The sequence below is a fragment of the Pagrus pagrus genome, assembly GCF_965226575.1.
Source record: "Pagrus pagrus genome assembly, chromosome: 5".
In the NCBI taxonomy this organism is placed as follows: domain Eukaryota; kingdom Metazoa; phylum Chordata; class Actinopteri; order Spariformes; family Sparidae; genus Pagrus; species Pagrus pagrus.
The window spans coordinates 24,383,232-24,398,751 of record NC_140189.1 but is presented as its reverse complement, the minus strand read 5'-3'; the positions used below and the strand labels follow the sequence as shown (position 1 = coordinate 24,398,751).

At 42.1% G+C, this 15,520-nt stretch overlaps 1 protein-coding gene across 1 annotated transcript in view; it reads left to right on the top strand.

Moving 5' to 3' along the window:
• diaph1 (diaphanous related formin 1) overlaps positions 1-15,251 on the top strand; it is a 95,946-nt gene extending 80,695 nt beyond the window's left edge. The window contains exons 26-27 of the mRNA XM_084353599.1: positions 3,279-3,368; positions 12,863-15,251. Coding sequence (XP_084209725.1) covers positions 3,279-3,368; positions 12,863-13,050 — 278 coding nt within the window. The 3' untranslated portion in view covers positions 13,051-15,251. The remainder of the gene's footprint in view (positions 1-3,278; positions 3,369-12,862) is intronic.
• Positions 15,252-15,520: the final 269 nt, after the last annotated feature.

Genomic DNA, 15,520 nt, shown 5'->3' with positions numbered 1-15,520 from the left:
CCCCCCTGTGTCTGCCGTTCATTTAAAGGGGCACTCAAAGACGCAGCAAAGCTCTGAGGCTCTACTTGGAATATTTCGTCTGTGTGTTAAAAGCATGGAGCAGACATATTGTGGTAGAAAGTAAGGTAGTCAAATTTCATGCTCAGCCTCTAGAGGCTAGCGTGACTGGAACATAATAGTGCTTCAAGGATAAGTGTGTGTATGTGCGTTAATGGGCTAGAGATCATTTACATACAGGTGGCATATTTGACTGCCCCTGTAGCCCGGAGTCATCCAACACCACACTATTTAAATACTACCACACACAAATCTGGTTTACACACACCTGGTCGTTGTTCTCTACTTGTTTATAACCCTTTTACGAAAAGGTCGTTTCCAGCAGCTGCACCTTTGCTTTCATCCACCTTGTTCCCTTTTTTTCCCACTATCATAGGGTATGTGTGCTATCTCTGAATGTTCCTCTTTCTCACGACTCTCTGAATGTTCCTCTTTCTCACGACTCTCTGAATGTTCCTCTTTCTCACTTTCTGTCCCTCTGTTCACACAATATCCCAGTTGTTGGTTAAACCCTGGAAGGTCAGCGTGTATTTGCAGTTTGTGGCCTTGTCATTCCTATGTGAGTCAGACAGACAGGCGTTCACTCAGTGGAGCCTCACAGTGTGCTGAGCATGTGATGTAGAGTAGCTGATTCTTCTGAAAGTTGTAAGATGATTACTTATTTAATCTTTGAATAATCTAATCGCTTTTATTTGGCTTTATGCTCTCGTAAAACATGTATGTTCAGGATTCAGGGCTCCAGACTGGATTAGTACTTGGATGCCATATCCGCAAGTCCATTTTTATTGCCTTAATTTTATCTGATAAACACTGTCTCCGACAGTAATGAAAAATCCATCCCTGGCTGTCATGCACTCATCTTTGGACAAATGCCAGACCACTTGGAAACCCACCTTTTCCCTTTTTCTGCAGCTAGGTGTCAGTACCGTCTGTAAAAGACTGTGAGAGGCTGTGTGCTCTTTATGGGTGTGTGAATGTGTAGTTTACACACCCACACGGATGCTGGTATGGGAAAGGCCACTAGGAGTGCTCACGCTCCACACAGGGAGCAAGTGAAGGAGTAGTGTGGGGGAGGGGGAGTGATAGGAGGAGAGTAGGGCAGCAGATGCTCTCTGTGGGATTAGACTGTGTTGTTGTCTCTTAGAAAAGGGGAGGAGAGGAGAAAAGGACAGGGTGAGACGGGGGATGAGATGAGATAAGCTTGAGTAGCCGGATGTCTCACCTCAGGCAGCAGGGAAAGAGAGGAAAGATCATGACACATTAGACAATAGAAATTCTCTCTGCAGCCTACTGTAACACTGTCTTTCTTTTTCATACTTGATTCCCTTTTCTCAGTTTTATTTTCTGTATTTGCCTTCACTCCTCTGTGTAAATGTTTCCACTCATGTCCTCATCTGTTTTTGTGTGAACATCCAGTAGGGGTGCTATTGCTCCACACAAGATGCTGTCCTCCCTCTGTGTGTGTGCGTGCCAGATATGTGTCAGTGTGTGTGCAGTGCAGATCAGATCCACAGAGACATCTTTAAGAGCTCTTTATCCAATGCTATTAACACTAATTAATCCGTCTTATGTTCTTACCTGCTTCAGGCATTACCCAGCCTTGTTTGTATGATGCACTGGCGTTGTGTGTGTAATTGCGTGTGTGCATGAATGTGCGGGGTCTGACTCTGCCACCACAGTTTGAGAGGCCATTTCAGTATTGATTTTTGTATTGATTGCCAATAATAACGTCATTAACAAGATATCATGTCCACAGATTCACGTGGATTAACAAGAGCACATGATTATCAACAAGTCATTGAACACAACAAGTGTGTTTTTCCCCCAGTATTGGCCCTTTTACTAATCGCTAACAAGCCAAACATTGTGAATCTTTCCTTTAATAAAGCAGACTCCGATAAGAGTCCATGAAATGGTGTCGCCCTAGGCAACACTCAAACTGGATATATAGTGCTATACAGTGTACAGGCTCTAGGATATTCTGGTTTTAGCTGGGAGTTCACTCGGTCAACAAAGGGCCTGTTTTTATATACAGTCAGGTCATTGTGTGGTCCCCTTATTGCCTCCAGTGCATATTCACAAATAGGTTTGTGTGTCTCTGTGCTTCCACCGGTGGTTTAAGCCAACCATGTGATTAGTGTGAGTGGAAATGTGCCAGATGTGTTTCCCCGGAAGCAGAAAAACATGGCCTACATCATCCTGAACTGTGTGTGCAGTTCGTGGATGTGGACATTGAGGGGTGTACGTGAGCTGTGGAAGGCCTGGGAAGTGTGTGAGCGAGACTTTCTCTGACGTGACAGGCGAGACCACAGGCCATCTGCTTCATAGCTTACTGCAGGATTAAATATATTGTGTGTGTGTGTGTGTGTGTGTGGGAGCAGAGCTACGTGTGTTTGTGTTTGGAGGTTGGGGGAGGTGACGACATAAACCTTTAACCCCCAACCTCACTGCCCCTTTTTCCAGACCCCTCTGTCTCAATTCAGGTTCAGATAGAAGCAATTAAAACCATCTGCCTGAGCTGCTGAGCTGTGCCACTGAACCCTGCCCACAAAACAATCACTCACACACTCGTACACACAGCATCATGCCATGGAGTAGCCCCCTAACCTCTGGTTTGGCCCCCCATCCCTGATTTAAGGCCACCAGACACAGAGTCTGTGCCGACAACGTGGATGTAAACAAACAGTGAGACCACCCGTACAAACTGTACTGTACCAGAACACATACACAGAATACAAAGATTCCTTTCCAGTCAGTATACTGTAAGCCACCATTACTCATTAGGTCTGTATTATTTTAAGGTTTTTTATAAGGAGGTTTGTTCTCAGTGGGTGTGTTTGTGTGTTATATCACCCTTAAAGTGTAGTGTGCAGCCCCTAGCAGTGACAGTAGCTGAACTAGGTCACTGCCTATCTGGGTTAATGTAGCTAATTTGCTAACGTGGCTGGTAAATAACCCTACTGCCCACGTGTGTCTTGGCGTGTCTGTGTGAGACAGCGATAGGTAGAGGGTTTAGAAAAACCACTAATCACTCCCCTGTTGTCGGGAAGGAAAATTAGTGTGTATGACAGGGTTGTATTGACTTAAAATAACATGGTTGTGATGATGGAGTAGTGTGTATGTGTGACATAAATAAAAGTTAAAATTGGACTCCACATATTGATTTCATCCAGTGTTTGTTGATGCATTGCTGATGTTATGTTTTGATGCTGTGTTTACAGAGGGTGATGAAACTGGTATCATGGACGGCCTGTTGGAGGCACTGCAGTCTGGAGCTGCTTTCAGGAGGAAGAGAGGACCACGGCAAGCAGGTACATGTCTTACTTGATTTACAACACATTTCTGTTCTGATGGTACATGTCGCGTTATGAGGCTCATTTGTTCCAGCCTGCTCGTCCTCTCCATCTCCGTGTTTCAGTCAACACATAACAACAGATTTGTTTGCGCTCCACTGTTTCTGTTCCATCTGTTGCATGGCTCAGAGACTGTGGGTTGTGGTAGTTTTCAGGGGGGCAAAGCCAGTTGCACCAATGTTTGGCACACCAACAAAAGAAGCAGGAGGGTGCCAAGGGTGGGTGTTCGCAGAAGGATACTTAAGAGAGGAGCAACTGGTGAGGGTGTGGTTGTGGGATTGGAAAATATAAAAGGAATTGGAATGTAGAGCTAAGGAGGGTGAACCAGAGTGTGGGTAGAGCGTTTAAGGAAGTGGCATCAGAGTGGGCAATACACAGAACAATATACAGAACAAACTTGGAAGTTTTACCGTCACTGTGCAGAATTATGTATGTGCAGACTTTGACACTAGAAGATACATTCATCGGCTGGAAGTTTCTGTGCTCACCTTCAATCAGAGTTTGAGTGTACACACGAGCATGATTTTATGACATAACAGCTAGTTGGGAAGCCAGTCATTTGTGTAATATGCAACTTTCACAAACAGTAGACATGTGGAAGCAGTAGACACGTCGAATCAAGTTTATTTATATAACTCATTTCACACGACAGATCAAATGTGCTTAAAAATACAATATAAAGTAAACACCATACATGACATTATCATATCCAATAGAATGAAATGCAATAAAAGTATATGAGATAAAAACATAGAATAAAACAAATAAGAAGAGAGGGTAACACAATGAAAAGTAATCAGATAAAAAGGTGTTATCATTATTATTGTAAACATGTTTGTCATAGTTTTATGGTAGGTTCAGCTCACTGTTAATGTTTACATGAAATAAGATCATAAAATATATAGTTTCAAAAGCGGGATGTTAATGATTAACGATTAATCAATTGATCACCTTTGAGATTTTAACCGATTTTATTAACTGATCAGAGTCAGGCATAAATGCAACAAAAAGTATCTTGTTACAAATTACAAATACTTCTGTATTAAATACATTTAATTTTCAAATTTCCATTTCCATTATCTTGCTACAAAACATTTCAGTGCTGTTTTTATAATGACTGAGCCTACCAGAGCTCTGTGTCCTGACCTGTATGAGAGGAAATACTCACACAACTCCAGCCTGTATTGATTCTCATTCAGGGCATGTTGTTCAGTCTGTAAGCTCATAGAAACAGCCCAGTAATCTGGTTAGCTACTTACTCTGCTGTCTGTTCCACTGCCCAATCCACTTACACTCACTTACTAGAAACTAGAGTATTCCTCTCCCTCGTTTTTGCTTTGAATTTGTAGATGTATCATATTTTGGCAATAATATGGACAATGCAAATGAAAACGAGTCTTTGGAGCTGTTAGCCTAGCAGCTTGTAACATGATACCTGGTGGTAGGAAACGTGTGTAACCATGTGAGTGGGAAAGTGTCCTGTGCCCATTAACTGAGAGGGAGAGAGAGAGCAAGATACAGCCTGTGTGTGTGTGTGTTTGTTCACATGCATTCATGTGTGGGTTGAGTATTCACACATAAGAGAGGCTGGGGGAGAGTGTGTGCAACCCAATCCCTCTCTCAATAGAAGCCAGATGTGAAGCGGTGCTCCAGAGTGGAATAGCTCAGAGCCAGAGGGTCGACTACACTCTTTCCTGCCTCTATCTTTCTTTTGGTCTCTTCGTCTTTCATCCTCTCTTTTTTCTCAGTCACTAAATGCATTTATTTAGCCCGTTAGTTGTAATTGTGCCATTAAACAGGGGTTGTGAGAGGTGGTCCTCAGTGGTCCACTAAGTTGCACAGAGAAAATCTCTTAAGTGCTGCAAACTCTTTAATCACAAACAGCTCAGGCTCATCACCATTAAACTGACTGGGACAACAGTGAAAGGAAGGAGAAGCAGGAGCACTGCATGAGGAAAAATGGGGCCCACTTGAGGGTTCAGTCAGTCACCCATAGTACTATTTGGCCACCTCAAACTGACAGGAAATACCTTAACATATGTGTTAGGGAGAGAGAGAGCCTTCCTCCCTACGAACAGTTATGTGTGGCAGGAGAGAGAAGGAAAATATGAGTGGCTGTATGAATCTCCTCTTTCCACCCCGTCTTGTCATTTTTGTTTTCTTTTACCAAAGTTCAGGGTTTTCCAGGGAGTGTGTGAAGCCTTGCTGTGGGTTTTAGTCAATCTCAGCATTGTTAGGAGTTTATATTTTCATCACTTATGTTTAAGATAGCTCCTTTCCAGTTACCCACTTTGCTTCTTATAGTCAGGAAGGGCCTGAAGGTCTTCACCCACACAATAGGAGTGTGTTTTTATGCATGCATGCACATGTTCGACTGGTTGGTTGAGTCAGAGTTCTTAATTTAGTGGAGCTGTAGTAGGAGGAGGCACATCCTGACTCTGGCTCAACTGATTGATATCTGGGGCCACAGGCAGCCTTTATCAGCAGGCTAAAAACACTCCTCTGTCCAGCTCATGTATACATAGTGAGTATTTTAGTGTCTACTCCACAATGTGTAATACATCTATAAAAGCTACTGCATACAGGACGGATAGGCGGGTAAAGAGATTTTGATTTTTGTCCTGTGTAGAGTAACACAACACGGCATCAAGGAGCCATAGCTCTGTGTTCTTGAATCTTTCGAGTCTCAATGACGTAAAATGTTGCCGTTTTGTCTCAATAGAGGTGGATACATTTGAAGTTTTAAGTGGCATCATTTTGGTGAAATGTTTCCTCATCTCTACCCCTCTAACTGATTGTCTGATATAATTTACCACCAGCCCCGAGGCCAGTTCAACCAGCTGCTCATCCTACATCATTCTAATTACTTGTCCATGCAGTTCAATTACAATTAATTTGAACTCTTGTGTTAAGTTGTGTTACAGATTTAGATTTTGTTAATCACTATTTTGGTGAGGTTGTTTAAGAATTCTATAGTTGTAATGACAATGTGACTCTTTGTACTTGTTCAAGAGGATGTTGTATACATAAGGTGAATCTGTCTGACTGCCTTATCAATCACCTGTGTAGCTGACTGACCTGTCAGTTCCCTTTTTAAACTTCTAAAGGAAGTGTAATACAGTTTCATGTTTTTCTCAGTTTTCAGTTAGTTTGTGTTACTTATTCCTTAAAGTATGGTTAGTTCAGTTAGATTGGTTGTTTTATAATGAAATGCTAATGTATGCATCAAGCTACACTAGCATGTAACTTCTAGTCAGATCAATTACTCTATCCAAGCAGAAGCCCAGACGTTATGTCGTCAGCGGACATCTCACATTACCGTGTGTATACAGACATACGTAATGTCTCGAGACTAGAATTAAACGTACTCAATTGCTAAAAGATCAGTGAGGAAATTAAAAAAACATGTTTGATAACAATCAACATGTCCCAGATGATGTCAGGGGGGCAGTTTAATGAAGGCACACCAGTAATCTCACATCAGTGTGCTGCTGAAAACTCACTTGCTCACGCACACCTAGTTTATGTTTTTCTTGTCAAATGTTGTAATAATAGTTAAAGGATCCAAAAAATTAATCTGATTTAGATACATTTAAGGGGTTTCTATAATAAATGCATCGAAATTCTAAGTATTTCAAAGGCTTTAAATGTCTTGGAGCATAAACTTCATACTGTCAGGTGGCCTGTTGTGCCATCAGTGTATATCTATATCTATCTATATATATATATATAATGCAACACAAAATAGAAACTTGAAACAAATATCACAAGTGAAAACACACCATTATGGACATTTACAACTCTTGTTTGCAACAGTAACAAACAACAATTATTAAGGGTGTAGCCCTTCATCACACACCCGCTCTATCTACATCTGCTGACTAAGTCATTCTCATCTATCATTGTTTATTTTACATAAATTATGATAATCGTCCTACCACAAAAGCATGTTATGCATTTATCTGTTCGGCACATATTAGTGTATGTAAGGTTGAATGTAGGTGTGGAGAAAACGGTCAAACAAAAGGGTATTTTCATTTAAATTACCTGATGTAAAGATACTGTCTCATCCCCACACACCTGCCTACTGATCACATTAAAGTGCTGAGTTAAACTTGAAATAGTATTGTAATGTCCTTCAACCTATGAGGGTAGAACTCGTGAACACAACATGAAAAGTCCCACATTTTTATGAAACCCAAGTAGCGTGACATTTTGTGAAACTGAAAATCCCCTTCCTATCAGATTTTGGCAGCGCTCTGGGACTGCCCTGTGTGATAGCATACAAATAATAAAGACAGATAATATTGCCATCACAGTTCAAAAGTTTCCATGTCAGAACTATAACTGCATCCAACTTTCAATGACCACCCTACACTTATTTTGTTCTTGTGTATTGAGCCACTGATCACTATCAGTGTTTCCTCTACATTCATTCAGACACTAAGATCATTACCACTACAGCTAGATAAAATGGGAAATTATATAATCTAGACAGCAAAACAAAACAACAAGACACAAACAAGCAAAATGTCCTGTGCATAGGAGTAGCCCTTTAATCAAATATAATCAATAGTGCTGCAAGACCAACAGGGATGGACACAGAGCAAATACCAAAAATTACCCCCCTACCACCATTTATACAAAACATTCACAGAGGAAACAGTGCCTATTGTGCATGTAAGGGTCTTCATCACATGAAGTGTGTCCCTCCTCTCCCCTCCTCTTTCTTTCCTGACGTCACCAAAGTTGGTGTAAAGAACTACTGAGGACCTATTGAGTGTGCTGTCACGCTCATTGTGTCGCAGCAGTGTGACTGAAAGGGAAGCCACGAGGCTGCGGAGGCTATATACCACCTCACCTTTGACCTGTACCTCAGCTCACTGTGTGCGTTTGTGCTGGTTGTGTAGAAGGAGCAGCTACAGCTGTCTGCCCTCCGTCTGTCTACCCCCACTTTAAACACACACAGACAAAGCTCAAACACCAGATGCTTGCATGCCAATACAAAGACACACATGGCTGTTTGCATACCAATACATACACCCAAACAGGCACGTCACGTTCCAGGGGACAGACAGCCTGGCATACTTTACCAAACACTATCAAAACCTGTCTCTCTTCCGTCAGTAAGTTATGGTCTTTGTCTTTCTGTATGGACACAGACATGTCAGCTTGGCTACAAGTGGCTAATTTGTGTGTGTACATGCTCAAAGCAATTTGAGGGCATTTGTATGTGGAGGAATGATGTGTCTAAACACTCACTAAAGACCCATCTGCTGGGTCATGACCCTCACCAGAGCGACCAATCACAGTAGCAACTAGTTGACAAAGCACCAATCACAACAGGGAGACGGAGATAAAGGGGATAGCAACAATAGGCACACGCTGGCTCTGCAGACGGTCTGCTCCTGCAGAAAAAAGAAAAAGACCCCTGCAAAGATCTGTGCTTTCACAGATGTTCACACACAGGACAGATCATTCAGACCAATAAGAGAGAGCTCATCAATCAAGTCATTACTGAAGCAGTGGTGATGTCACATGCATACATAACATCCAGTGAGACAATACAAGCTAGCAAGTTCCACATGCACCAGTTGAGCCCATCCGGTGCATGCTTACACATCAGTGTTAACTCACAAAAACAAGCCAGCAGTGGTGCTACATGACGTCACTCTTTCCCACAGTCCTTCAGTGCAGAGCAGCAGTGTGTTACGCAGTGCAGCCTGAGGAGGGCGATATAAGTCCCTGCTAAGATGGAGACACTGATTGAGTTCCAGCCTATGTCTGCAAATACACCATCATGCTAGTCGTGGCACTGTTTCTGTGCTGTCATGTGACGGCTGCAGCTGCTGCACAGACATTGAACTAACAGCATAAAGATGGCCGCTTGCTTGCCAACCACTGGCATCACGACATGCAGAATTTATGTTAACTTAAGTTGCAAGTGAACAAAGCCCCTGAGCTAGTTCTTCTCATCTCAAGCTGCCCTACACTCTCTCCTTGCACCTCTCACTGTTTCTGTATTTTCCACTCATAATGGCAGCACACACACATACTGTACAACAAAGCACTCTTTCCCTCATCAGGCAGTCATTATTGAGTCTCCTGGAGTGTAATCTGTTACAGATGATCTTTTCACTACGCTCTTTGTGCCACCAATCGCCCCTCAGTGTGCAAACACTCTCATTCAGTCTCCAGTAAACACAACAAAAAACAGTCTTTGTTGTGAGTCCCGACAACTTGTTTCCTACCGCTGCACACACCAGGCTTCATGCCAAGTGCATGGACCATTTAGTCAACAACACAGCTAGCATGCTGACCATTTCCTGTGTTTGTAGTGCCACGTGTTTAAGAGTTAATCCGGCTATTTTTACAGTGCACTTCCTCAAGATTGGGAGGCTTGTAAATTAAGAGAAAATGAGTGTGCAAAATTGAAACAACAGAGGCCGAGATATCCTGAGTTTTAATCCCCAGTCTGGGTCAAGTTCCAAAAATACTGGGTTATATTCTCAGGGATTAGACAGCTCCTTCCAGAGCCACATGAGACTTACAGAAACTCTTAAAAAGTAAACTTCATGTGTTAAATCAATGAGGTGGCCCTTTTTTAAATGGTTAAATCACAATCTGACCGCTCAGGACAGTAGATTTCTTTGTTGTCAGTCTCATCTGAAAGCAACATGCTGTAAGATCATACCTTTGACCTACTGCAGAGTAGTCCTTTAAAAATCAACTGTCTTAACTGAAGTACTATTTATCCATCTAGATTGTTTTGTTGTGAACTGCCTGTGAGTTTTGGAGATATCAGCTGTAGAGATGCCTGAAAACATTTCTCAAACTGGAGTAAAGAGTGCATTTTTTAGGGACAAATATCACCAGACTTATCATTTTAAGGGTAGTTTGTCCCAAAACAAAATATATTTTTTCTTACCTGTAGTTCTGCTTTTCCAACTAGATTGTTTTGATGTGAGTTGCCTAGTTTTGGATATATTGGGCATAGAGATATCTTGCCTTCTTTCAGATATAATGGAACTAGATAGCACTCGGCTCGTGGGGCTCAAAGACTCAACAGCAGTGTCTCTTTCCAGAAATCATGACCTGGTTACTAAGATAAACCACAGACCTTGGTGTGAGCAGTTTCATGTTGGAACGACCCAAACTTGGCAACTCACACCAAAATGATCTAGATGGATAAATAGCACTTGAACTGTCCCTTTAAAGGAAAAGTCTGGTGATATTTAGTTTTTCTTGTTTGTTAAAGTACATATTCTTGTTGATGTGTTTTGAAAGATTTTTATGAGTAGCACACTGTTTAAATTTAGAGAGATGGACTAACACATTGCTGGATCTGGTCTTTTCATGGGATTTGTTGACAATAACAAACATGTAGAATATTGCCAGCCGGATCCTTTTAGCCATTTGTATTTGTTGATGTGTCATCTTTGTCATGTGATATTTGAAACTACCTTGATAGGCTCATTTAAACCTGTATATCAGGTAATGTAATTGCTCCTGAGGCTGTTTGCGTTCATGTGTTTTAACTGTATTTAAATTTAGAGAATATTTGCACAACTTCTCTGAAAAGTTCCTCTCATTACTTAACTTTGCAGCCTTCTGTCTAAATCCAACTTTTTCCCATGCTGCTCCCAATGCAACCCCTGTCTGATCCTGGCTCTCACCCCCTCTCTCTTCCTCCTCTCCGTCTCCTCTCTAGAGGAAGTGGAGGAGGATGAGAGACGAGAGGAGCTGGGCTGACGGGCCTTTGAAGAGCTTTTCTCTGCGGGTTGGATTTTTTAGGACAAGCTCGTCACAGTACACATGCGTTAACACCCACACTGACGCACACTGTTTCTCGGTTTTTTGGGTCATTTGCATAATTTCTAATTAGTAAGTTTATGCGCAAGGGAGATGTTTGGAACAGGACGGAAATAGAAATGGAGGACGGATGTGAGGGTAGAGAAAGAGAGAAAGTGTTCCCATGTATTAGAGATGAAGAGCGATCTGTGTGCCTCTCCAAGGAAAGTGTGTGAGGTGATGATGCGACACCCCAGCTGTCTGTGCCGATCAGTCCAGCTGAGGCTCGCACATAAAGAAGACTACTGTGAACATGACTCTAAATCTCCACATCCTCATTCTCCTCTTTCTCCACAGACTCAATTGTGTCTTTGTCACAGCTAGTTCTGGAGACCTGCTCGGTAACTCGTGTTTTCGTGTGTTTTTTTGCTCCATCAGAACCATGTGTGAAGTCTTGGTTTGTTGTTTGTGTTATCATGGTTCATTTGCATGCATATTTTTATTGGTTTGCATCATGACAGTCCTTTTTTTTCCCCTTATCAGTGCATTAATGTGCGTGTTGATAACAAATGTGTCCTGTGCTGATGTTAATCTTTCATTGTGCTTGAGGAGTGAAGCATTGTGAATTTACACCAGGCATTAAATACCAGCAAACACACACAATCTCCTACTGACCTATATAATTCAAAATGGCCGCTTCGGCACAGCTGTCCTCCCACGCAGGAGAGGAGAAGAGTGGTAAAGGATGTAGAGGAAGGGAATGAGAGATAAAGGCAAGTGCTGCTGCCGTGTGTGTGTGTGGGAGGGGGAGAGGAAATAACAGCGTAAGCAGGTAGAAGAATAAAAACGACAGCATCCTCGGGGCACAATCTGTCACACTCGCTCCGTCTCTCTCTCCCTCTCTGTGCACTTCTTATTTTTTCCTCTCTGCATCACTGTTTCTCTGTGATCTATTTTCCTTCTTGTTTCTCTCATTCCTTACATTCTTCCTCTTACCCTGTCTCTCCATCCATGTTTGTCTCATTTTCATTTATCCCCGCCTCTTAAATCCTCCCACAGCATGAATCATCCTGCTCTTCATGGTGTCTCACCCCTTCCTTCCTTCCTTCCCTCCTCACTCACTATCTCTATTCCTTCATCTCATCAGCCCCACTTTCTCTTCTGTCTGTTATTTCTTTTTTTCCACGTCTTTAGGATCATACTGAGTCTAATCTGACGTTGGTAGTGAGTCGCTCCAGATGCAACAATAATCCACACACACCACTGCACCATTAAGCCATTTGTGTGTTTGTGTGTCATGGTAATGCACGTGTGTGTATGTTGGGAAGAAAGGGAGCATCCGTATTGTGTTTTATTATCCAAAACAGAAGCCTGTGATGTTCTTGGAGGCATCACACTTGTGACTGTGTGTTCATCCCAGTCGTCAACAGTTTGGTAACTAATCGAGCTGGTTGTTTCTAATCATTTGCAGTGGAAAAAATGTTAATTATCCGGCTGCTGATGTGGTGTTTGTTTGGCTAACTGACATATTTTTACATGTTTTTGGAATATGTCACTTCAGGGCATGCGCTGACATATCGGCATGAACTTGTTATGATATAAACGCCTAATTTATTATCTCTTCATTTATCTCACTCACTCCACGTCTCTCTCTTTTTCAGCCAACCACCGACGAGCTGGTCATGCAGTGACCAACATCCTGGCCAAAGAGCTGATGCAGGAAGACGCGCCTACGTCCAGCAAAGTGACCACTAAGAAGAAAAAGGCAGAGGAGAAAGAGGAGCCTAAATTAGAAGGAGCGGAGTCGTTAGAGGAGTTACTGGACGCTGCTCCCACTCGGTCCAATTAGTTACCCTGGGTGGGAAGTTTTTTACTCACGGAGCCAGTGATATCCAAACACAGATGTATTTCATAGCCATTCCAGGGGCCAATACCCATCTGAGATTAGCTTACTGAAAAAAAGAAAGAGCCCTTTGTCTTAACAGGACCATCCTTTAGGCTAGCATTGACTGTGTCTTCTGCGAGGACAGGGAGAGGCAGAGGGTGAGGATGGGCCTCTCACCTCAACCTCAACCCCTGGACGTCCCTCATCAACCTCTGGATCTTTGCCAGTGTCATAAAGGTTTTCTTTCCTCAGCATGTGCACATATCTGCTCCTGTATTCTGTCTGTTTCACTTTGTTTCTGCATCATTTGACTTTCACCTGTCATTCATCAAAGGGCATCTTGAGCGATTCCAAAGACTTACTCAGGAGGGATCCACACTTTATTTACGGTTATTTCCAAATCCCAAATTTCGACTGGGACTGTCTGGAAGTTAGCACATCCTGCAGGTGCTTCATATAGTTGTCTCTGGATGCTCCAGGCCAACATCACGCGCTTTTTCACTTTTTTTTTTTAACCTTTGAAACATATTGCTTTGTAATTGTCTGATATACTGTTTGTTAAACGTTAATCATTTTGTTGTAATATTGAAAAAAGTGCCAACCAATTGAAATCTAGTCTTGTCATTTCACTCCCAGGATTTGTCCAGTCACAGTTTGCACTGGGCTGGTTGTGTGTGTGTGTGTGGACCCAGTCCAACAACAGTCATCACCTGGGTGTTTTTTTCAGTGTGTGTTTTTTTTACTGAGAAGGGATTTAGGTCACTGCTGTGCATGTATTACTTATATTTCACATAAAAAGGAGAGATAATTTGCATGAACTTGTCTAAGCTATGTTACCATATGTGCCCGCAACAGTTATATGAAGAAAACCTGATTACATGAACATGAACATTCCCATAAACTCCGGAGGGAAGTAGAGTTAGGTCGGAGGAGAAAGTTCTTCCACAGTCAGTCAAACCAAAAAAAACTTAAAAAGGGTGTTTCCATACAAAGCCTATCCTGAGCAGTTTACATGCCTGTGTGTTCATGTGTATGAGAATATCTGAGTGTGTGAAGTAAGCCGCCTATTTTTAGTTCTGTGTGCACGCTCAGTCTCCTACATATGTGTGTGTTTGTGCATGTAGATTTGAGTGTGTGCATGTGTGTTGCCATCTGTAATTACAGTACGGTACCGACCATGTTGTCATAAATGCTAGGTTTTATAAACAGCTTTGTGGTCTTTCTGCTGAGGATATAGCACACTGGAAAACTGCCCAAAAACTGCTGAGACAAGTATGTATGTGTGTGTGTGTTTGTGTTGCTCACCCACTTCCCCTCCCACTGGACTGCAACAGTAGTTGCTGAATGTCTGGCCTTGCTCTTATTTGTATTCAGTAGCCATCAACAGACATGTTGCCATGATGTGGTGCTGTACTATCTGACAGTGATCCTGCCAGGTGATGTCAGCTGCTCCATGCAATATTTATTCCTATGCAAACACAATACTGTAGCCAGCCTCAGGATGTAGGAGCTACCGGGTGGACTTAATAAACGGCTGATTCAAGATCAGTGCTTCATATCATTGGTGATTGAGGGAAAAACCCCAAAAGTTCATCTTATCAGGAATCAGAATCTATTGGGTTCTCAACAACACCAGCGTTTTAAGATGTGGAGGAACTGGCACTTAAACAGCTTAAATAAATGATGTTCTTACAGTACAGTAGGTGTATAAATCCTTGTTCTGATGGAGTACTGGTGGTTCATTTGAATCCAGTAACACTGAATAATTAGACTGCGCTGCCTGTTCTCCAGCACAAAATATGTCGTAGCTGCATTGAAACCAGAGACGCAGCTGCTGTTGTATGTCTGCAACATTGTGCCCTCCGCTTCAGCTGGACAGTGCCAGGTGACTGTGTACCACATACTGAAAACTGTCTGTTTTCAACATATACATGAAAAAGATATCAGAACATCACTGGAACATTTGTTGTTTTCTAATTTGAGTCATTCCATTTGTTCATTAATTTTTTTTTTAAGAGATTGTTTTCTATGTGAATTTTTACGGTTGATTATTTTAATGTATTTGAATTGACTTTTTTTTCTCCAGAGATTGCTCTATGTATACAGAATAATGCACATAGTCATTCTGTTTGCTACACAGAAATATTAAAAAATGTCTTAAGTAACTTAAAGATGTGACTGTCTCGTTCTTTGGTCGTGTCAGATTTTATGTAACGCGCTGAAAGTGTGCGCGTCATCTGTTGACGTGTGATAAAATGTCACTGCGTGTGTGTTTGTGTGATTTCTAGTGAATTCCTTTTGAAGCTCAGTTCTCCGTACTTCTCACTCCCCCTCCTCTCTCTCATGTAAACACACAGTGCAGTAAAATACCAGATAGTTTCTGTTCTTGTTTTATTGGCAAAAGGCAGCAGAAGAACGAATAAACAGAGGAGTT